Here is a 23,367-nt window from a genome sequence, read left to right as displayed (position 1 = left end):
TTAATTCATGGAGCCAGGAGCAAAATATGTTAATGTAATTTGTTTCATATATGGGATTTTGCAATATTTCTTCAATAAGTGATGAACTCACAAAAGAAGGAAAAAGGAATAAATGAGGGTCTCTCTTTATCCAATAAAATGATTTAAGATTCCAACCATTCAACAAACCTCACTGAGCATTTGCCATGTGCAAGGCACCAAGCTAGGTGAGACTACAAAATGACTATAAAATGATGATCTCTGTCTTAAAGTGCACTCAGGTCTTGTAGAAGGAACAAGACATGCAGAAATAGCTAAAATACTGTTAAGGTAGTAAATGCTACTAAAAAGGCACAGAAGATCAGGAAGATCTGTAGAAAAAAGAGAATTCCACCATAGGGACAAAGGTGATGGTGCTCAGTGAAAACTTTGTAGGCATTAATGGAATTCTAGACTTTTAAAAGGTAAAAATGAATAGGAGGGAAAATAAGGATATTCCAGGTAGGAAAAACAATTTGACAACTGATTTGAAAAATAGGAAAACATGTCACATTGGAGATATTATACATAAAATAGTTCATCAGTTATCTACAAAATAGTAAAGCTAGAAATGAGAATAGTAACTATGTTATGGAAAGACATAAAATTCAAGCTAAGAACTCTGAACTTTGAAAACCATCCATACACTGATGCTCCCAAATGTACATTTTGAGTCCTTATATCTCCTCTGAATTCCATACTTGTGTGTCTTACTGCCTTCTCAACATCTCCACTTCAATCTCTAATAAGTATTTCAACTTAACACTAAACTCCTGATAGGCTTCCTCAACCGCTGAGTTCAAACTCTACTGATACCTGTTCCTCTTGCAGTTTTCCCAGTGAATAGAAGAATCTTAGGCAATGTCAATTTTTTTCCCAGTTGCTTGAGCCCAAGTCTTTGAAGTCATTCTTGACTTTCCTCTTTCTCATGCACTTCAACTCTCCTTGGATTTACTCTGACATTATATCTAGAGTCCAATTACTTTTCAAACTTTTTTTTTTTTTGCCTCATTAACCTTCTTATGATATCCCTGCTTTTACTCTTGCCTCTTTCAGACTATTTGCAATACAGTAGCCTAGCCAGAATAAGCCTGTTAAAACTCATGTCAGATCTCACTTTTAAGGACCTCCCATCTCATTTGAAGACCCATCTGTGCAATGATATAAAAAACCCTCCGTGTTCTCATTTCCTTTGCTTCTCCCTTTTGTTATGCCTGCCTGCCAACCATATTGGCACTCCTTTCCCCCACTACCTATTCCCCACTCCTTTTCCCCCTACCCTGTTGTTTCTCCATAGCTGTTCTCCTAGTATGCCACAATGTTACTTATATCCCTTATTGCCTGTATGCTCCCACTGGAATGCAAACTTAGCAGGGCATAGATTTTTGTAGACTGCCATATCCTCAAAGACCAGAAAAGTGTCAGAAATACAAGCACTTAACAAAATTGGTTAAATAAAATCAAAATCATTATCAAGAAGTCTCAATTGGAGACTTTTAAGCAGAAGGGAAGCATGATGAGAAGTGTACTTAAGGAAGAATACTCTGGGATATATATAGAGAATGAAGTAAAAAGGGGTAGACTGAAGATGAGGAGACAATTTAAGACTCCATTTTAGTAGTTTGGGCATGAGGTGATGATAACCAAGATCCTATTAGTAACAGTGGGATTGGAAAACAGAAAATAGATATGAGACATTTTGATCTAAATTGGAATAGAATTGGCAATTCTATAAGGCATGAAGGAAAAGCAGGTATCAAATATGACTTGGGGTGATGATGTCATTTTTAAGAACAGGAAATTAAAAAACAGAGGCAGGTTTATAAAGAAATATTGATCGTCAATTTTGGATAATATTCTAAAAGGGAACGCAAGCTTAACTTAATTAATTCATGTCAGAAATAAAATCCCAGAATTTTTTCATCTGATTTCTGAAGATCCTGTTTTTCATATTTAGATGTACTCCAAATCTGGAACAAAGATAGCTTAGTCATTAGTTTAAGTGAGTTGGCATGTGTTATTTCTACTAAAACAGGCATTATTATGGAAACCACAGTACTTGTGGGTAGAAAGCAAGAAAACTAAGGAAAAGCACATGGGAGGAAAGAGTTTTTACTATTTTCTTTGTCAAGTCACATAGTCACCATATCCTAAGTAAAGATACCACTCTATTTCCATCAGTTAGATCATGATGGCTATATGCACGACTCAGACACTCTCAGGAGTTGTCCATACACTAATGAGAAATAGGCATGAAGGATATGACTTTATAGCATGAAGATTATGGTTTTTCTGCTACAAGTGCTAATGGCATACGAAAATCTGATTGTTTCATGAGGACCACTTTGATAATTAGATGCAATCAACTGAGTTCTGTCAGTTGTACATCAATCACAAATAAAATCAAAAGTTTCCCTACTTTTTCTATCGTGCCACACAGTGCCTATCATATATAGCCCCCAAGAAATGCTGTAGCATTGTCTGGCTTTCTACCAAAGTATTATATTTGAAGATTTTCTGATTTTTTGTGTTAAAATTTTAAATGTAGATTTACAACATTTTGGGGGATTCTTAAACATATTTATTTTTGGTACTTTGCAATCATGTCAATTATTTCATTTCATAAGTTCATATTTTATTCTTAAAGCAGAAGTTTAGGGTTAGAAGAGATTTTCATTTACAGATAAGTCTTTGAAAACAACTCAAATAATTGGCATGCCCTGTTTTAAAAGTGTACAAACCTGATAAATCAGATGGTGGTTGTTCACATTTAAGTTTCCCATCTTTGTAATATAAGATGCCATACAAGTACACTTAAATTTTTATTTAGAGATAATTACCTAATGAAAAAGATACCAAGCTTGAAAGCAAAAGTACAGAAATTTAAAGATCAGTAGTCAAAAATTAAGATAAAGGGTTTAATAAGAATTATACTACAAGTCAACTGGGGAAAATGATTCAGTTTATAAAGCCTTTAAAAAAATGATTTATATGGAAACATACTATACCTTCCAACATATGTCTCTTGAACAATAGGAATTTTTCCCCAGAAATTGAGGCAAACTAAAAGAATTATAGCTTGAAACTCCCATAGAAAATGTTGAAATAAAGATCCCCTCCACGTTTTAGGCAAGTACTGTTAAAAGAAAGAGTTCACAGTGTTGCCAAGGATGCTACTTAATAAATAGTTTGAATTCCTTCCACTTGAGACAGAAAAGATCCAGAGTTTATTAGCCTCTCCCTCCCTCTCTAGTGAATATTCCATGATATTCATCAGCACTATTGATAGGGCACCTCTTTACAAGGAGCAGAGATCAGCAAATGGCTATTTAAGAAAGAATAAAATATACCCTTGTAATTTTAATGTGTGTTTATATAAAAAAATGTGGTAGATCCATGTTAATAAACCTTGAGTAGAAAAAAAATAAAATAGTAGCTAAACCATGGTGAGTAATTAGCCTTTTAGCATCCTCTTTCTTCAAGAATGCTTCCTCCTGTGCTAGTTCTTTTAAATAGCTCCAGTCCTGGCTGCCTTTGTTGAGCTTGGAAATTGTTCACATATGAGAAAAATTAAGCCCTCATTTAACAGAGACACATGCCTGTCAAGACCAGAGGAACAAAGACTAGTCCCTAGGGTCTGTTCAGCTCCCAGAGGCTGCCACTCATTCTGTTAGCAATGCTTACCCTTTACAGAATGTGTATAAAACTCAATAAATCATTTCATCTGCTGTGCTTAATACATAAGGGTTCTGACCATTTTCCAAAGTGTTTTCTCTTCCTATACAACTTCACAGCTAGTTAAAAAAAGAAAAGGACCTCCTATTTTTTCTCTTCAGAATGCAATAGACTTCTTTCGTCAAAAAGGTAATGTAACATCCCCAAACATCATCAACATAAATGAAGGTACAGCATCTACTTAAGATTTCTTCCCAGGTATCTCTCCCACACTTTATGGTTAATAATTAGAACGTTCGTTTTGTGAATTGCCAGTACTTCTCCCAACTGCTTTAAACCTAGCTTCAGGAGCTAGCTCTGGCACAACTAAAATGGTAAAGGACTAGAATGGTACACACTTGCTGCCCTATTCAAATTTAAGACATCAGTCCATTGGAGCACAAGGGCAACATGTTCTGTCAGGGCAGAGATCAGAACTACTACTTAACAGCCTGCTCCTTTTACTAGGAAAGTGAAAAACTGGCCTTCTTATAAACCCAACCAAATACCCTTCACACATTCTCATTTCCAAGGAAACTATAATGCTCTTTTCAGAAAAGACCACATTATCATTTATGTAGAAATCTTCTGTGTACTGTCCCCCACCTCAATCCCCCTGCTTTTCCCCTTGGAGAAAACATGGAGACTTAGGTGAAAGATTACCAACCAGGCTTTAAAAGCCTTCCAGTTTAGATCTACTTTTATCCAAAGTAGAGGAAAAAAGGGCTATGGGGAAATGAATATTTGTCGATAATTATTAAAATAAATACTTCATTTAAAAGTAAAATTCTTGTTTCACCTGACTGTGTTGCATGTGCAGCAAACTTACCAAGGGCTCACTCTAGCAACGTTAATCTTTCCATGGAAACACTGGGAGTTCTAGGGCTGACAGCTTCAATTCTCAAGATGCTATGAACCCCCAAATAAGAAGAAGCTGGTAGCACAGAAACTTCACCCTACTCAGCAGGGGGATAAAAAGCAGATCTGGATTTGATAAGTAAAACCAGATCTACCCAGTGGATATATGATAAAGCCCTGCAATTAATGGGGACCATAAAGAGTCCGAGAAGTTAGCAAGGCAGCAGTTTCTTCAGAATCAGTTTCATTCATATCTAGTTAGATATTAATCAGATACACAACTGGCACAAACACTAAGCAAACACAGATAACTGTATATATGCCTCAGCCTAGGAGAAAAAAACTGAAATAGAAGTGCATCAGATTCTTTTACATTCATATTTATGTATCATTCCCGAATGATTTATCATTTTTCAAATAACAAATTATTTTCATTTTTAAACCACAAATCACATCCTGCAGGCCTTAGCAGAGGCAGATGTCAGAATGTGGTAGTACAACAAAATTAATTAAATAACCCTTGAAAAAATAAAACAAAGTTTATTTATAAAAAATGACATTAAGGTGAACTGCCTAATAAGAACATGGATTTGCTTAAATAAAACATTATATGGCTCTGTTTTAGATTCATCCCTAAAGCCCTGAAAGATATTAGAATTTTAGTGAGTAATTACCCTATTTACTTCAAACAAAATGGGAGGAAATCGGAAAACCATATTAAGCTCTACCACACATCAGAAATGAAATTCTCTCATTTTTTATCTTACAACCCAATAAATAAGTTGTAGTTGGAAAATTTATTGGAACTAGAAGATGAAACTGAACTAGTTGGAAATAAGGAAATGGCCAAAAGAACATCAACGTCAACATTATCCTTCAAGCAAGAAATCCATTTTAGGAAACATAACCAACAAGTTTCCCCTTCACAGCCTAATTGTTTTCAGACAGTCTGAACCCCACTCAGCACCACCCCCACAGTTAGACAAAGTCCCAGTCACTTAACACATCTCTTTTCAAAAGAAAATACTCTTGGGTGAAAATAAGAGAGACTAGGAAAAGGTGTTACAGGCTATATATGCCACTGACATACTTCAATAGGATATGCTGTAATTTCCTGCAATTAATGCCTTAGAAAAGCTATAGGGATTTTTTTCCAAAAATTGTAATATTTTACTTGTAACACTAAAATTAAGTTTGTGTCACCCTTTCCATTATATAGCCCTAATGCTAGGAGTTTGTCATTGGCTGTGGAAATGTGTTTGCTATAGACTGAAAGCAGGCATTTACAGGCCTTCTTCCGAAGTGCATTTTTCTAAAAATCCTCCATAGCCATCATTTCATGTGGCAAGCATTAGAAGCCATCACAGTACCCTACAAAGGAAACACAAATTGGACCTCACAATTCCAAACCCCTCAATGGTTTAAAAGGAAAACATTCCTCTTAAGTGGACATGGCTTATGCTGTGGCCAAACTTGATGTTTGCCTTCAAGCTTTGAAGGCAAGGATATCTACCACTCCCTCCTTTTTCTAGGGTCAGAGTCCATTCCTATCACCCAGAATCAGAGGTCAGAGCTGCAAGGAATTTTAGTGATAATCTTTAGAATCCTTGTTCTAAATACATGAAAGAAGAATTAATTGCCAGAGGACATGCAATTAGTAGCAGAACAAAGACTAGGCACAGAGATTCTGAGTTCGGGTCCAGGCTTCTTTCTGTCACTGATATATTCTTATGTTACTCCTCTAAATACCATTTGTCTCCAAGTTGGGGCTGCATACCGTCCATAGATGTGCGAACACTTTCAGTTGAGAACAGATCAATAATCTTCTCCCTACCTCCTCTTTTTCTGGGCTTGAAACTGTAACTTCCCTAAGTCAACGGGAACTTCTAAATCTACAGAATTAATTCAGTCTCCCTGGCAAAGTTTTTTGGGAATATGAGTAAGAGTTAGAAACAGGTATAGACATCAGTAAAACAGACTGAAAGCACAAGAAACATCTATCCTTGCATATTTATTTCTAGCTATCTGGAGACTTGGGTGTTTTTTGTATATTTTGGTTTTCTTTTTCTTTTTCTTTTATTAACCAAAAGGTCTATTTAAGCAAACAAATCACATATGGCAATCAAATACTAAGACTATGATTTAAGGGGTGATGGCAAAGTAAAAGGCCAGTTCTTTTTAAAAAGTTGAATAATAATAATGTCCATCACAAAGCACTGCATTCTCTTTCAATCCTTTTCTTGGTGCTCATTTTAATGTAGGTAATATCTTACTGCATTTACATTATTGCATTCTAGTTTTTTTTCCACTAAATATTATACTGTAAACATTGTCCCAAATGATTAAAAATTACTTGTTAGTAACATTTTCAGTAATTCACAACAGCCCATATACAATTAATTTATAATTTTATTAATATTAAAATTCAGAGTTGTTTTAATGTATGTTTAAAATACTTAAATTTTTTCTTATAATAAAACAATCTTAGAAGTTGTTTTAAAAAACTGAACTAAAACAAGAAAAAGTAATTTAGCTATGATTCTACTACTCCAAGACATTTGCCTTAAACATTGTATCCATAACCACTTGATATGTACAGTATATCACAAATCAGAGTCTCTACAGTCATGGCTCAGACTTTCTGAGAAGGAAACCTACTGCATTATAGAATTCATATTACCTCTTTTACTAGGCCACCATAATCTGAACTCTTGCACAAGGGATAAATAGGAGTTTAGGAGTTCCAAGTACTATACTATGATGGAGTTCTAAGACGGAATCCTTGAAAAAGTCCTCTCAGAAAATCTTAACAGGAAAACAACTGTTGTGTGATACCAACTTTAAGAGCCCTGGTTTCCACCCTGGGATTATAGACAGTCCAGCAATGAGCTGGAATTCCTACCGGGTTGAACTATTGGTTCCACCTATTGGTTCCACCAATGTGAATTTGACCTGGTGTATCTAATCATCTAAGACCTAATAATGACCTCTGGCTAAAACCTAATAATAAATATGATCAGCCCACTTTTGCTTGCTCCAATAGCCTTTGCCAAAGACAAAGAATACCAGGTCAACTAATGCTGTCTGCACTCCATCTCACCTTTAAACAACAGAATAGAAATCCAAGTCTGAACAAAGCATTATGAAGAATTAGAGTATGTATAGCAGAGAGGAAAAGCTTGAGTTTTTCCTCTTCTCAAACCTCCACTGCTCACCACTAAATAAGGTGATAGCTTTCTATTTCATGTGTACTTTCTTTCTCTTCATCTTTCACTACAGATGCATTTTTCTACCACTATATCCATTTTATTCTTTCAAACCCCAGCCTCCAGCTATTAAATTAATTATTTGGAGGTGATCATGGCATTCAAATTTGTCAATGAAGTACTGGTTTGATCTCTCAGTCACAGAATGAAAAAAAAAAAAAAAAAAAAACAGTCCTTTAGGATAAACAAATACCTGAACCAACAGTTGGAGGTCCTCCCACTTCTTGAAGTTTCAGATCTTTATCTCTTCAAATATTAAATCAATTATATAAATTCTAAAGTGCCTGTATTTAACTAATTCTCTACACATTAACAAATGATTTCTGCCACATTCAACTTGAGAAGTACCAACTCAGGACTTAAATCTTTCACTGAAAAATAATACATAAGGAATGTTTTTTTCCATTTAAGAAACTCCTTACTGATATCATCAAAATTTCTAAAAGGGACAGGAGTTATTAGTCAATCAAGGGAAACTAAAATTAATTTTTAAAATTATTTTCCTTATCCTAGGTATCATACAACCAAATATCATGTAAGGAGGAGCCAATGAATTATGCTACTGCAGTAAAAAAAATGTCTGACCTGTTGGAGTTCCTTAGAATAGTTTGTCCACCTTGTCAACAGGTTTGAGCAGGAGCCAAGTCAGCCCAGCTGCATTAAAATCAGTTTTCTGCAGACATTATAAGAAAAAAAATCTTCCATTGCAATGTATACATAACATGAGAGTCAAGTCTGCGACCTCACTGAGGATGGACTTTACCCTTTTTCTGATATGTGAATCCCTTAACTTTCATTATTCAATATTACAAACTTTAAATTTTCTGAATGGACTGTGTGGTAGATAAAATTAATTCAGTGTCACATAGGAGACATTATATCTTTTACACCATTTATTTTCTTTTATTTTGAACAAGTAAAAATCTCTGACTGTAACATTAATAACTTTGAGTGGAAGTTAGTATATGTGAATTAAAAATGGCTATGTCAGTACATCCCTCAGCATTTAAAAGATATTTCCCTGTGCTATATCAAGTGTCACACAGTATATCAATTTTTATTTCCCATCTCTCAAGTCTGGTATGCATACTGTTTAACTTCTTAAATTCTAAGTATAGACATAATTCACAAAAGCTAGGCAAATGCTTGACTTACAGGAGATGGCATACATAAGATTTATATGAACAACTTTATTTTAAACAAGGAAGACTTTTGCATTTTGTGCGGTTACATCAACTAACTTCATCTGTGTTTAAAAGCTATAAAATAAATTGGAAAGGTTTGTTTACTATCCTTCTAATTTCACAAGCACTATTGATCTAATAACAAGGCACATTTTAATGTGAAAGGTGAGAATTTGACCCTGTTTTTCCAGAATAAAATGTCATGATCCCTTTCATACAATCTCTAGGCAGCTCTGTCTAATTCTCAGTCAGTCATTTCTGATTGCCTGATAAACCTTACTCTTCACTCACTGACAATTAAAATAACTCTGATTTGGCAGCCAGAGAAAATTGTTGCTCTTTCTTTTTCTCTAGATTATCATGGTGATAATAATTGATTATAATGCATACACATGGATTATTCTGTATTCATACCACTAATTCATGGGTTCTAAATATGCATGGGTATATAGACACAAACAAGCATATACATGCACATACCAAATATGTACATGTATGTTTCTTCATTAGGAACTTTGAAATTATTCCTATACCTAGTCATACAAAAACAGTCATAGTGATGGCAATAGATAATGTGCACTGAGCACTTACTAGGGGCTAGTAATTATCTTTAATCTCAAAACTACTGTAAGGTACTATAATTATCCATTTTTAGAAATTAGGAAATGCAGGCTCAGAAACATTATATAACTTGTCTCACAGCTAGTAAGTGACAAAACATTACAATTAATAAAACAGTGGAATTGGAATTTATATCCTGATTTATTTGCTTCCAATATCTGTGCTGGTTCCACAGAAATTTGAAATCACATACACTCAAACACAACAGATCTTATTCTCTTTAAGAATGTATAAATCTGAATGAATTTTTAAAGTGAGATTTAAACATATAATTAAATGATTATATTATAAAAGATCATTCAGATTCATACATTCCTCGCAGATGTCAAGGTATAGCCAATTTCATGAAAAATATTTTTTAAATAAAAAAAGCATTGTTGTCTTGAGTCAAAATTCATTCTGTTTAGTAGATAAAAGTCAAATGGCACCTGATAATTTATTTTCTAAAATGTTTTAGATTTATTTTGTAATACCATGTTTCATTTTTTAATGTATTTCATCCTGAAGACACACATTTGAAATCAACACATTCTTGTCTTCTTTGTATAACCATATATAAATAAAAATCAAGATATTATAAAATAATTTAAATTGTTCAAACCATGGTCCTTTATAAGTTTTCTAGCTATTAAGTAAAATAGCTGTGACCAAAATGTGACCAAAAGTACATTTTAACTGCTCAGGAACTTTTTAAACTATGATCCAATCCTCCGGATGGGTCAATGAATGGATGGGTGAATGGATAGATGGATGGATGGACAGACAGGCAAGGAAAGAGTCAATCTAAACAATTTAGGGTTTACATTTAATCTTCATTACCCTGTAAAAAGCAGTATTTCTCAATTCTGATTGTCCACTGGAATTACCTATATAGATTATAGTAGTTCCCGTGCTGGGACTGAACCCCAAATGAATTAAGTCAGAATCTTTGGGATGGGACCCAGGCATTAATTTGAGTTGTTTTGTTATTGTTGTTGTTGTTGTTGTTGTTTTTGTTTTGTTTTGAAATTGTCACTCACAGCTCACTTTTGCCACATGGAGAAGATAGAACTATAAAAAGATTCCAGTTATATTCTTTTATATATTTTTCCTTGTGGGCACATACCCATAATTGTAATAGTTCTGGGAGAGAAACTGAGTTTAGTGGCAAATCTTCAATATTTTTCCACTTAAGGGTAGCAAATACAATGAGATTTTAGATGTTAGGTATTATCCACATTTTATAAAACAGGAAACTGAAGTGCACTGGTATTTATTTAAGCCACAGAAAGGGTGAACTGAGACCCAACCTGAAATACTGGAAACAGTACCAAATCTGACATTAAGAAATTTGGGTCCCACTTATGGTGCTAACAATACCCAGGTTTTTAATAAAAGCTTAGACAAGTCAGTGGTCTGTGTCTCAATTTCCTCCTGTTAAAGTAAAGGATTTGAACTAGAGTAAGAGTTTTTAAATTTTGTGTATCATGAGCCAATAAAATTCCAAAGAATAACAAAAGTGGATACTTACATATATTTGAGAATTTACCAAATAAAACTACTGAAAAAGAAAGAAATAAAGTAGATGCCATCTATATCATCATTACTTCATAAAAAGAAAGGACATTTTAATTCCAATAAAAGGTAGGAAAAAAAAACCAAAATAACAGAGTAATTTTAAAATATACCTTTATGGTTAGCTCACTGTATTGCTCTTCAACAGGAGTCACTACTTCTCCTCTCTAGCACCGATGAATGAGGATCATAAAGGAGTCTAGTGATATTTCCAAACATGACATGTTTTTGATTTCCTAAAGGTCCCATAATGAAGGACTGCCTTCATAATGTTTGCCATACTCAAATATCTCACTACTATTTCCTTAAGGTTTTTAAGTTGGGTCTTTCATAAAATATATAAATAATAAATATACTTATTTCCTAAAGAACTATTATATAACTACCTCAAATGTAAAACTAAAATCATTTTTCATAAATAGAAAACAAAGATAATCATGAAAAGAAAATTTTATATTTATGTAGATTCTACCTACTATTGCCTCCAAGGCTCTGAGACTGCCTTGATTCTCTAGCTTGCACTTACTCAAACTCTCTCATTTTCACTCTCTCACTTATACTGGGGTGGGATGGTTAGTATATCCCAGAAGGGTACTAAAGACTAACACTAAACTGAGCCCTCAGCATAACGAGAACATATAGAAGAGAAACACTTTTTCCCTGGAAGATTGGTGGAACAATTGTAATGTCACATTGCTGGCATCACCTCAATCATCTGTTCATTCTGCTACATCCTGCCCTGCCTTTGAAGAGGGAAGGCATCCTCCCACTTTAATCCCAGAAAGAAGCAGAGACTTTGGTTTCCCTGAATTTGTACTAGTATGATTTTGGAGAGAGCTGGGGACTGAGCACGAGAGGCTAAGATAAAGAAGGAACATTCAGGTAGAGAGGATTGAAATGATTGAAGGACAAGTATTGAGATTCACCTTCCGGTTTTGGTCTGTTGAATGAGATTTTTGCAATAAGGTCACAGTTGGAAAACAAAACAGGTAGCTAGCTGATTAATAACACCATGCAGTAGCCACCCATGGGATCTGGTTGGGTCCTTTCTTATTTCTAGAGCTATTCCAACATTAACAAACAATCTAGCAAGATTAATGTGGAGTTATAATCCATGAAAAGAATTTGTAATTTTGGAAATTTTTACACCTGCTACTATTTATAAATTATAGCAGCGTTACCTATTCTTTATAATCCAGGAACTTTATTATTAAAATGTTTGAAGCAGGCTATAGAGCATCTATCATTACTTAAAAAGTTAATTAGATTACATAAAAGAAATAATTAGATTTGCATTTTTATCTTGGTTTTAAACTTCCAAGGAAGATCACAACAGCTTGCCTGTGGGCAATTAAAAACAGCGTACAGCAGAGAAATAAAGAGAAGAGAGAGGGTCTGTTTTTCCTGGCTAATTCATGATTGAAGATAGAATTACAAAATATTTTAAGGGCTTGCTGAAGCTGGGGGCTAATCCTAGACTTTTAAGCTTTGTTTATAACACTCATTTTATTGCAAAAGAGTATCAGATACGTGTACAGTGCCAATAGAAGTATCAAATTACTTTCAATGGGTTTATTCGGTCCTTTTCAGAAGCTTTTGGAAGGAGATCCATTACCTGATCAATAACACACAAAAAAAGACTATTCACTAGAGCCAAAACAGAAACACTGTAATTGCCTTTGGTTTATCAAGGCTAAATACAATTAGCAAAGAGATATAACCTAAGACGAAGGGATTGCATGAGTCTGGAAGTCAGCTCCTGACTGTCCTCAGCTTTTCCCTTGGCTGCTCCAGACATTTTCGAAAGACAATAAATGGAAGGTTCAGCTCTTAAAATTAGAGGTCAATTAGATACTTAACGATAAAGCATATCTTCAAATATATATCTATTATTATTATGCTAGCAAAAAATTAATTAACCAGGTCAAGCAGGCCATGAAGGCTAATGTACAAAGTAATTATTTCTGATCTTCAGACAACTACTCCACATAAAAAGGTAGTCCTTTATTCTGCCCAGCAGATACCTGAAAGGCCTATAGTTAATCATATTGAAGGAAACAAAAGGTAAAGTTTATCTTCTTAAAAGATAAGGGTACATCTTGAATTACTTTGTCCGATTGTTTAAGAACAATCACTTCCTTGCTTATAATATTAGCATCTCTCTGGTTACTATACAGGAAATAAATGTTTCTACACATTTATCAGATGGCAGACACATAAACACACAAAATTTGCCAAAAGCACACAAATATAATCAATATAGAAAACACTATATATGAAAATATTCATATACTTTTAAGACAAAATGAAGCTTCAGTTGGTTTGGGGAGAAGTAAATAAGCAGCCTGGATTACAAAATTTCAAAGAAAAATTTTTCGTTAAGATAAAGAGTATCTGCAAAGAAGCAACAACAGCATTGGTTCAGGTTTTCTACAGATTGAATTTGCTATCCATTGTATTAAATGATGAGGGAAGGGCAGTGAATATTGTATACTAATCATAAAGAAAACAGAAATAACAATTTCAAGTCTCAACATTATATTCAAAAAGATGTATGTATGTGTATGAATTGACAAAAATCATTGAGCTGGCCCAGAAAGCCAAATACCCTAATAAAATCCCAACCAGTCAGTCCAATCTTAAGAGACTGGAGTTCCGAGGATACTGCCTGGATAGTACACAATGCAAGCCGCTTGAATAACTCTTAAACTGAAGTCTGAAGAGACATGATTGATTGGATAATACCATTCATCTCTGAAAAAGTAGGTTTCTCACAGAGATATTTTAATGAGCTGAATTCTTTCAAAAGACTAAATTCTAGCTTAGTCTTAGTTAAATCTATTCCTATTGACATATTATAGGAACCAAAGATTGTGGTATATTGTGTCCATGAAGAATATCTTCTCTAGATTCAAAATCATGACATGGTCAAATAAAGTTAGATGAATAAATACATGCATGAATGAAGAAATCAGGATTTATAAAACATTATTTTCCTTAAAACAGTCTACAATTTAATAGTAGATTAAAATGCTATAAATATGCTTCAATCTGTTTTTAGCTATCTGATGGATTAAAGTGAATTTTGTTTACCAGTTAATATGACTCATAAATTTTTTAAAATGTTTCAAAATGTTGGCTAAGATACTATTATGCAGTAGGTGGGAGGAGAATAAAATTACTAAAGTAGTTATCTGTTCTTTAGAATTACAGCACAAGAATCAATATTCCTAACTCCAAGGATTCATGTTTCATGACCTATTCTTTTGCTTTTCATAGACTTGATAAAAATTGTGCTATTTCTGTCCTGGAAATATAAAAACTGTCTAACTTTTTTGGGCTCCACATCAGGAGAATTACTTAATATGGAACGAATTAGAGGAATCCCCATTTTTCCCCAAAGAAAAAACAGGGATTTGAATTCACAAAGCAAACAGCCTCCTAAAAGATCTGTTAATATTAAAATATTTTAATAAACATTTAAGTTATTATCCTGATATTTTAAGTGGAAAAAACTCATCAAAAACATGAAAATAGTTCTCATAATCATTCATCATACTTTTCTTAACATCCCTTACATGGTCTTAGAAGTATCTCTTTAAAAGTTTAGTTAGCATTTATCTGGGCAAAACTATGGTAAAAATTTATATTTAAGGAAAAAAAATACGAATTAAATTATTTTTAACTACACATACAAGTTTTGAATGATTGCAAACAAAATAAGTATGGTGACTTTTACAATGTTGCCTTAATCATTCTTTTTCCTAATTCTAATGAAAAATACTGTTTTTCAATTTGTGCAAATCATTCAGGTTTTCATTTGTTTCCGTTATAATAGACCCCAATGTGTTTGTGTGCAGTTGTTACAAGAGGTTAGGCACTCTTTCCTTTCTTTCTATTAAAGCTTGCAAATTGCAAAAAACCAGTACTAATTTAGAAGTCAGCATTCTGAACTAGAAGAACAATCTTGAATGTCACCACCTGATACTTGTGACCCATAACCAATTGCCATAGCTTATTCTTGCTGACCATGTTAGTTAATAGGTTCTAGCACTCATGATTTTAAAAGGAGAAAAAATTGTCAGACTTGCTTACATTGTCTCTGTACTCTTCATTTGTTTCTAGAAGAGAAGTTAGGTTTCTTTTTTAATCATTTTGCTTTTGTTCTTTTTTCTGTTTTGTTTTCAGATAGGAGAATGTTTATTTCATGGGGAAAAGAATGTTTGAAGCATTCCTTAAATCTCATATGTTGTTCAAAAACTACATTAAAATTAGTCCAACAATAATTCCCCTAAATTTGTTCACATCTATGACTCATCATAAACTATATTGGAAAATATAGTTAACCTATTCCACTTTCCAAAAAAAATAACTAAAAGCCTAAATATCAAAATCTGCTTAGTAAGTGTCAGAGATAAATAAGTTTGTATAAGGAGTGTTTTTCAGCATTTGAAAAATTCTTTGAATGGTCTCATACTGATAAGATAAATACTGACAAGATAAGTCATGAAGCAGTAGCTCAGAACAGAGTGAACTATAAATATGATCTTATTGCCTCATCTTATTTTTTTAAATATGAACTCTTGTTATAGAGTCCCATTTCCTAACATGAATGTAACTCTGACATTGAATATCCCTATCATTTAATAACATACAGCTGAGTTCAACTGCTAATCAGCTTGAATTTTTAAAAATTTCAGCAATGAGAAATATCCACAATATTTAAAAGCAATTAAGCTTCTATTAAAAAACTTGAAAAAAATTATTCCTGTTTCTCAAATTGAACATTCAGATGAATATTTTAAGATCACACTCTGTAGTTTCCTGAAAAAGACATCAATTGCATACAGTCGAGTTATAACTATAAAATTGTATATAATCCATAAAGACTAATAATATTTCATAAAAATAATCTGAACTGGTTGCCATTCATCTGAAGTCCTCAGTACTATGGAAAACATCAATTAAGACAGCCAGTCAACACAAACAACACTGGACTAAGAAATAAAATATATTAGAAATAAATAAAGAAGTATTAAAAAGGGCGTAAAAACATTAATAATAATTAACTGATACAAGAACATCTCTGGGAACTTCTTCCATTCCTGCTTTGCAAATAGAAGACACAGAGAGAACTAAATGATCATGTTATTTAACACCTACTGAGTTCTTAGAGAGGGATCTAGAGAAAAATGTAGGAAGCTACAGGCTAAAAATCTTGACCTTAACAGTAGGAAATACACTGAAATTTTTAATAAGGACAGAAGAAGGGAACGCCTGGACAGTTATTTAATTAAGGATCTCAGCATGAGTCATAAAAGAGATATCAAGATGAGAAATTATTCCAAGGTTTAATTGTAGAGGCTGACCATCACAAATGATAAAGACATTCCATCTCGTCTTTTTTGGACTTTTTATTTTGAAACATAGATTTTAGTGTGGAATATAGAATCAGCAAAAACAAACAACAATTTTAATAAAACCTCCTAGTGAAGTTGGCTGGGCAAAAAGCCAAATTAGGTAAGTACTGAAGTAGACTTCAGTAACTATTACCTGGAACACTAAAATGACTATTAACAAAATGAAGCAAGTATTTGAGTTAAAAATCACTGGTGTTCATCAATGAGGTAAAAGATTAAACTTTATGCTGCTTAGTTTTTTTTAATTACAGAAAGGTATGATATTAACCTCAAAAATAATCTAATTCATATTATGCAACCCAACTAGGTTAAATCACAGATCCTTGTAGATTAGAAAAATCTACAGCAACAAATATTCCTGAGGATTAATTACCAAACAGTTCCTTATTCTAGTGCTTTCTAGAACTTACACACGTATGTTCCCATTCAGAAATAGAAACCAATTCTCTCATCTATCTCAAGTAGTTGTTAGTTGAATTAATCACCAGTATATAAAGGAATAACAGAAATCAGATCATCTTCCCTTCTCAGACCATTCTAATTATGATCTATGGAGTTTCGGAAGGCCACAAAAAAAGAAACTCTGTAAATTAAGTTATAATTATTCAGAAACAAGGTTTTCTTCCTTTCTAGACTATAAACTCCTCGAAGACAGACTATCATTCATTAACCTTTATTTTCCCTCAGCATCTAGAAGGAACACAGTTAATATTTGTTCATAATATTAACATAATTATTTGTTAATAATTATTAACAGTCTTTACCCAGATTCTTCTCATAACTGGCCCAATTGATCCTAACAAGTAAATAAAAGTAAGTTTCTCTCCATGGTACTATTACATAATAAAACACAAAGCAGAAAATAATTTGTGGCAATAAAAGTAGCATCTGTATGCTGCCTTGGAAACCAAAAAGGTTTTCACTTCGTTGTTTTTAGGCAAATCGCAGAAGGAAAAAAGATAAGGTTTATTCTGCTTACACATCACATAAGAATGCTTCGACCACCATCTAGTCAATATTTTTATATCCATTTATACAATTGTGTACAGCATCCTTGAATAACAACCCTATTGGTGCTGTTTAAGACAAGGGTGCATTTGCAACATTTTAAGTCCCATTTTCAAGTAAGTATAATCAGACAAGAGTAATAAAATACACTGACCTGGATCTGTTGCTGCAGGAGATTAATTTTGTGCTGCTGTTGCAGAAGTTGCTGCTGTTGTCTTGCAATCTATCAGAAATAAAGTTTCATTAAGTTAAAATGAAATGCTTACACCTTTGCCATTACCTCAGGTATCTCTCCTGGTATTATAGGAATGCTTTACTGCACTCTATGTGAAAGAACTCCTATAAAATGAGAGGCAGAAAGTTGAGAAAAGAAACATTTTGGAACAGGTGCCATCTCTCTATCTATAGGTGAGAATTACCCCTTGTATTATATTTGTGAGCACTTCACCTATATCTGCACTGATTAGCTTGATCATGGGACTCTGGAAACTCCATCCTTAAAGAGATGGGAAAACTCCGGTCACATTAGTCTAAAGAGCTTAATTTGGATGTAAAAAGTAAAATCTGTAAGCAAAGACAAGAAAAAACTTTCTATTATTGTATAATATCATGTACTTTGAAGAAACCTTTTCTGATAGAAAGATTTTGAGCACTGATATGCGTAGAAATATTGTCAAGGAGCATTAAAAACAGTAAAGAGATAAAAATGTTCAGTTTTTTTGTTGATGTTATATGTGATCTACAAAGTATTTGGGACAAACAGCTGTAATTTAACATTTATCCACTTATTCTTTCCAGGGGAATATGCTTATATTACAGTACAAGATCCAGATACAATTTTATATTCCCTTACCTCACCCAATGATCTAATTCAACATCTTAATGCATTATCTGATCTATCAAACAAATATTAACCATTGAATACAAGCCCTATAAGAAGACAGAATCTGCCCCTCAGGGAGGAAAACAATGTCCTTAGCATAATGGTGTTTACTATGAGGCATGAGTTAGGCATCAGGCTGATTATTGCCTCAGAAACTGAGCTGCTTCAGTTTGAAGTCCAGGGAGATGCTCCTTATTTGGAACACACTCACTGCCAACCTAGAAAGCCAGAGATAAAAGTGGCCAAAGAATACTCATTGAAGGATTTGGTTTAGTGGAGCCTTGTAGGCAAATGGTAAAGTATTTCCTTCTCATTTCTTCTTATTTCCAAAAGGCAGTGTTCTAGAAAAAGATATGATGGAAGTCAAAGTCCCAGACCCCAGCTGTATTCTCATGAACCTTTTTGATTCTCTGCCTAGTGCAGGGGGAATGCCCCAAATTATCTCATTCAATATAAAATGACGGCATATAGCAGTCTGCTCTCAAATGTTGCTTTCTGATTTCTGGTGATAACTGGCTCACGCTGGAATGCATGATAAAGCTTCTCCTAACATAGACTTCAATTTGAGAAATGGGGCTACTCCTCCCCAAAGCTTTATAGACAAAATGGAAACAGTATTTAATCAGGTTGGAACAGCCCACTCTGCTTGTCACCACTCAAATCAGAAATGGACAACTCACTCTGCAGCTCTAGGTATAGACGCTGGATCCTTTGAATATTTATTTCTTCTTAGCAAACTAGTGAAACACCACTAGGCATCTAATATTGATGGCCCCTCCTAAATGATAAAGTGCTGCATAGAAATGCATCCAAAACACCACAGTGCAATTACTATCATCCACTCTAGACGTATGGGTTTGACACAGTGAAGTATGGTACATAAGCACCATGTGGCTCAAATTCTGAATTTTATTTGCCAATCGGTTGAGCTACATGCTCGCTTCATTGAGCATGACAACCTAGTTTTAAGTGTCATTTAATTTTCATTTTGAAATATAATTACAAAGTGTTCACTGTAAGATATCACTCGTCTGCAAATGTGTCAAGATTAATTTGTGCTAGCTTATTCACAAGTGTCAATAGTTAATTACTGTGTCATCTCTGGATGGCTAAATGACATTCTAACTTCTGATTTTTTACAGTGTTCCTTTATGTTATTTTCCATTAGGGGCTGAGTCCATATTCCTACATGTGGGCAAATATTCAAGCATATAAAATACCAGACGTCACAACTCATTAAAATCAACAGAGCATATATTGCTCTATATACCCCTATAAAATACATTTAACTGAAAAGATAATTCCAGTAATAATGTCAGATTCCTAAAAACTGCACATTAATTTGGGTCTGTATGATCTAAAGCATCAGGGACTACTCTATAGGATCATTGTTGTTAGATTAATGTACTCTATGAGACAAGAAAAACATTTGGAAAAGTGATTTATTTTTTAGAAGATATACATTCAAACTTTGCTGTTTTTTTCCTTTGCTTTCATTTCTAAGTCAATCAAGTTGAATTCTTTCAGGAACCACGTGCTAACTTGTTTTCAATGATTTACCTATGCTATAAATAGTGACCATGTAATTTATCATCCAAACAAAGATAACTTTTATGAAAAGGGGTAGGGCATTAATAATTATCCTGGAAAACAAGCATAAACCAGGGATACTTGGAGCAAACCAAGATAGACATTCACACTAGCTTCAAAGCCAGAGAAACATCATTGAATCAGTGAGCTGAAAGATCCTCAAAGTTTTTCTAGAACAGAAGTCTCTTTTACTGGATGAGAAAAGTAAAGCTCAGAGAAGTCACTTACCTACAATTTAACTGCATTGGGATTACCTGCCATGCCTATATGAAAGAGTATCTCTGAGCAATTAGTCAAATCCAAACCTTCTGAAACAATATATTATCTAAGTTAGTCCCGTTGCTATGATGCTTTTCTTTGTCCTCCACAAATTCCCTCAGTTTTCCTGAAGACTCTAAACTTCCAGGAGGCTTCTTCTTCTTCTTCTTTTTTTCTTCTTTCTTTTATTTTTAATTTAATTTTATTTATTTTTTTACTCTTTTAAAGAAAGCTTACAATAAATAAAGCAATCAATGTGATTACTTCCAAGCTTGGCACATTCCAAATCTCAAGCGTGTCAGCACCTTTTGCAGGGCTCACCTGTTCTTGCTGTTGGCGAGCAAGGTCCATTTGCTGCCGTTGTTTCTCAATTTGCGAGGCTGCCAGTTTTTTCTGTTCATCATGCGCTGCCAGGAGCTGCTCCCGTAAACTGATCAGTTGGGTAATCATGGTGGAGAGCTGCCGTTCTTTTTCTGCCAGGCTCTCAGGTGTACCTAAAATGGAAGTGAGAAGAGATCTTCACAAGCTTGAGGAATATCTGAAGGAATCAGGGAAGAAGGCAGATTTTAGAAAGGGACTCCCCTGGACACTTAAAGATCTAGGACAATGACTGTAAGCCACTGTGAGCACAGGAATGCCACAGGGTAATTATAGCAATGGAATGAATGCTAGGGTTCATCATTGTCCCTGCCAAGAAAAACTATTGTCATCATAAAATTCTAATGTAATTTTCCCTTCTACCTCTGAAAACAAAAATAAAGCGTAACTATCTACCCCATTCTCTCCTTTCTACCACACTGCCACCAATCTATCTAATCAAGCTAGGAAACATATAAATTCAGTACCAGAGATCAGAAACTATGGATTATATTAGCATTCCATAATCACCTCTATCCTCAGCAACTAACACAGTATCAATAGCTAAGACATTGGAAGTGCTCAACAAATGTTTTTAAGGAATTTTCTGGTCATTGCCCTTAATTTTTTCTATTGTGCAAAGATCTGTCTCTGAAGTTCAGAAGTCAGGGGTCAACCTCTTGGTCATGGAATGAGTTCTACGGAGAATAAAAACTGCCTCAGGTAAGAAGGGATTGAATGCGATTTTTTTTCCCTATGAAGGGATCAAGCTGAAGTCCCAACTTCATTCTTAAAGGCAACAATGTTGCTTGGGGGGGGGCTCCCTCACCCCTTTGCCATTCATCATTCTTCAAAAGGAAAAAAAACACATTTTGAGGTTGAAAAGGTTATGCATAAGGATATGCTGTTTAATGAATATGATGTTGCTGAACACTTATGGTATGCACTAATGGTGCTGAACAGTCTTTTTATGGGCAAATTGCACAGCTCTCCTAAGTAAAGGGTACAGAATCCTTTTGTGAATCTAAATTAGAGCATTTTACTGCAGCATAAGATAAGAATTTCAACCTACTGTATTTGAGCCACACGGGTTTCATTACGAAGAAATGATCTATGATTTGAAAGCTTTTCAGAAAGATGCCACCAGCTGTCAAAGGGGACAAAGATTGCCACTTTTTGTGTATGTGGAAGGGGAGACTTCCAACCTCCTTATGAAACCCTCCTCATTCCTGTTAAGAAAACACCAGAACAATCTGAGAAGCTAAAAATATTTTAATTATGAATGGCCCCAAGGAGAAAAGTTATCTTCAGAGGATGCTAGCTAGCACTTGGCTAGTGTGTGATTCCCACAAAATAAGGATGATCTCAGCAGAGAAGCTACCTTGGGATTATTAATGTGAACCCAGGTCCTTAAAATAAAAGAACTGTCTGTATCCCTTGAAAAAAATCACTGATCTAAAAGAGTACCTAAAATCAAAAGTCAAAGAAAAGGAAGATAGCAAGAAGTTAGAAAGCATATTTGCCCGATAAGGAAAGAAATACTATACCAAGGCTAGTAACCAGGTATTCTTTCTAGCTCCAGAATTGATTAAAAATAAAATGTGTTTTTATTTCAGCAATAGGTAAAAGGAAAACCTTCTTTATCCAGAACCATTAAATCACAAAAATGCAAAAGCAGGCTCCCAAAGGAGATTATAAAATCTCTTCAAAAGCATAAAGAAGCTCATTAATGTATATGTCAATGTATACAGGAACAAGAAGATACAAGACAAGAAAAGTAAAAAAAAGTATTTATTTACTTATTTCATAAATGTTTAATTCAAGAAATACATCCTGTATGGCAACTATGTGTCAGATACTATAATATCCAGTAACCACAGGTATTAAAGCACACTATCCCTAAATATGAATTTCAAAAAAGACAAGTATTTGGGGATAGTTTTAAACAGGTTTGGAAAGTCCAATTTCAAGGAGGGTAACCTGAAAAAGTAATGAAGAGGACAATGAATAGGAGTTAGGTATGTAAAGAGTTGAGAGTGGCTTGATTGAAGAGTTTTTCAGAAAATGTGAAGCATCAACATGGTAAAGGAATTACAACTGAAAAAAAAAGGGGTATTAGAGGGTAGTTGGTGGTCAAGGAGTTTTCCAAGAGGAGAAAACAATGCAGACAGAGGGTGTGTGTGTGTGTGTGTGTGTGTGTGTGTGTGTGTGTGTGTGTGTTGGGGATCTGTGGGGTTTTGAATTCTAATAATTTAAAACAGTTAAAGTATTTTAAGCAAAAGTAATGTGGTCATTCTGGCTGCAATGTGGTGGGGTGATAGATTGAAAAGTTATGAAATAAATGAAATATGTGTGCTTTTTATTACATATATTTTGTGCAGTATTCTAATCTACATGCAATTTTCTCGTTATACCTATGTATACGAGGTGAGTTAAGAAAAGGCTGATTGGATACTGAGATAGTTTCTATACTATATTGCCCTGTTTATAAAGAGCTTCTACCATTTAGGCAAGGGCCAATACAAGAGTTAAATATATGATATTTAGATTTCTCAGTAAAGACTGGATAATTTTCTCTTTGCCCATGTTAACATAGGAGAACAAAGTCTTTCCAATTATCTTAATTTATTGCTCTT

At 34.0% G+C, this 23,367-nt stretch overlaps 1 protein-coding gene across 20 annotated transcripts in view; it reads right to left on the bottom strand.

Annotated features, from left to right (window-relative positions):
- Positions 1 to 23,367, bottom strand: part of Sox6 (SRY-box transcription factor 6) — a 556,749-nt gene that overhangs the window by 167,915 nt on the left and 365,467 nt on the right. For all 20 annotated transcript variants that reach the window (XM_047516550.1, XM_047516548.1, XM_047516547.1 and 17 more), the window contains 2 exons: positions 20,696 to 20,868; positions 17,798 to 17,866 (listed from right to left, as the gene is read on the bottom strand). In XM_047516550.1, the coding sequence (XP_047372506.1) occupies positions 17,798 to 17,866; positions 20,696 to 20,868 (242 nt within the window). The remainder of the gene's footprint in view (positions 1 to 17,797; positions 17,867 to 20,695; positions 20,869 to 23,367) is intronic.

This window comes from Sciurus carolinensis, chromosome 11 (assembly GCF_902686445.1).
Source record: "Sciurus carolinensis chromosome 11, mSciCar1.2, whole genome shotgun sequence".
Lineage (NCBI taxonomy): Eukaryota > Metazoa > Chordata > Mammalia > Rodentia > Sciuridae > Sciurus > Sciurus carolinensis.
Note: the sequence above shows the minus strand (reverse complement) of the source record. Positions and strands in the feature narration are given on the sequence as shown.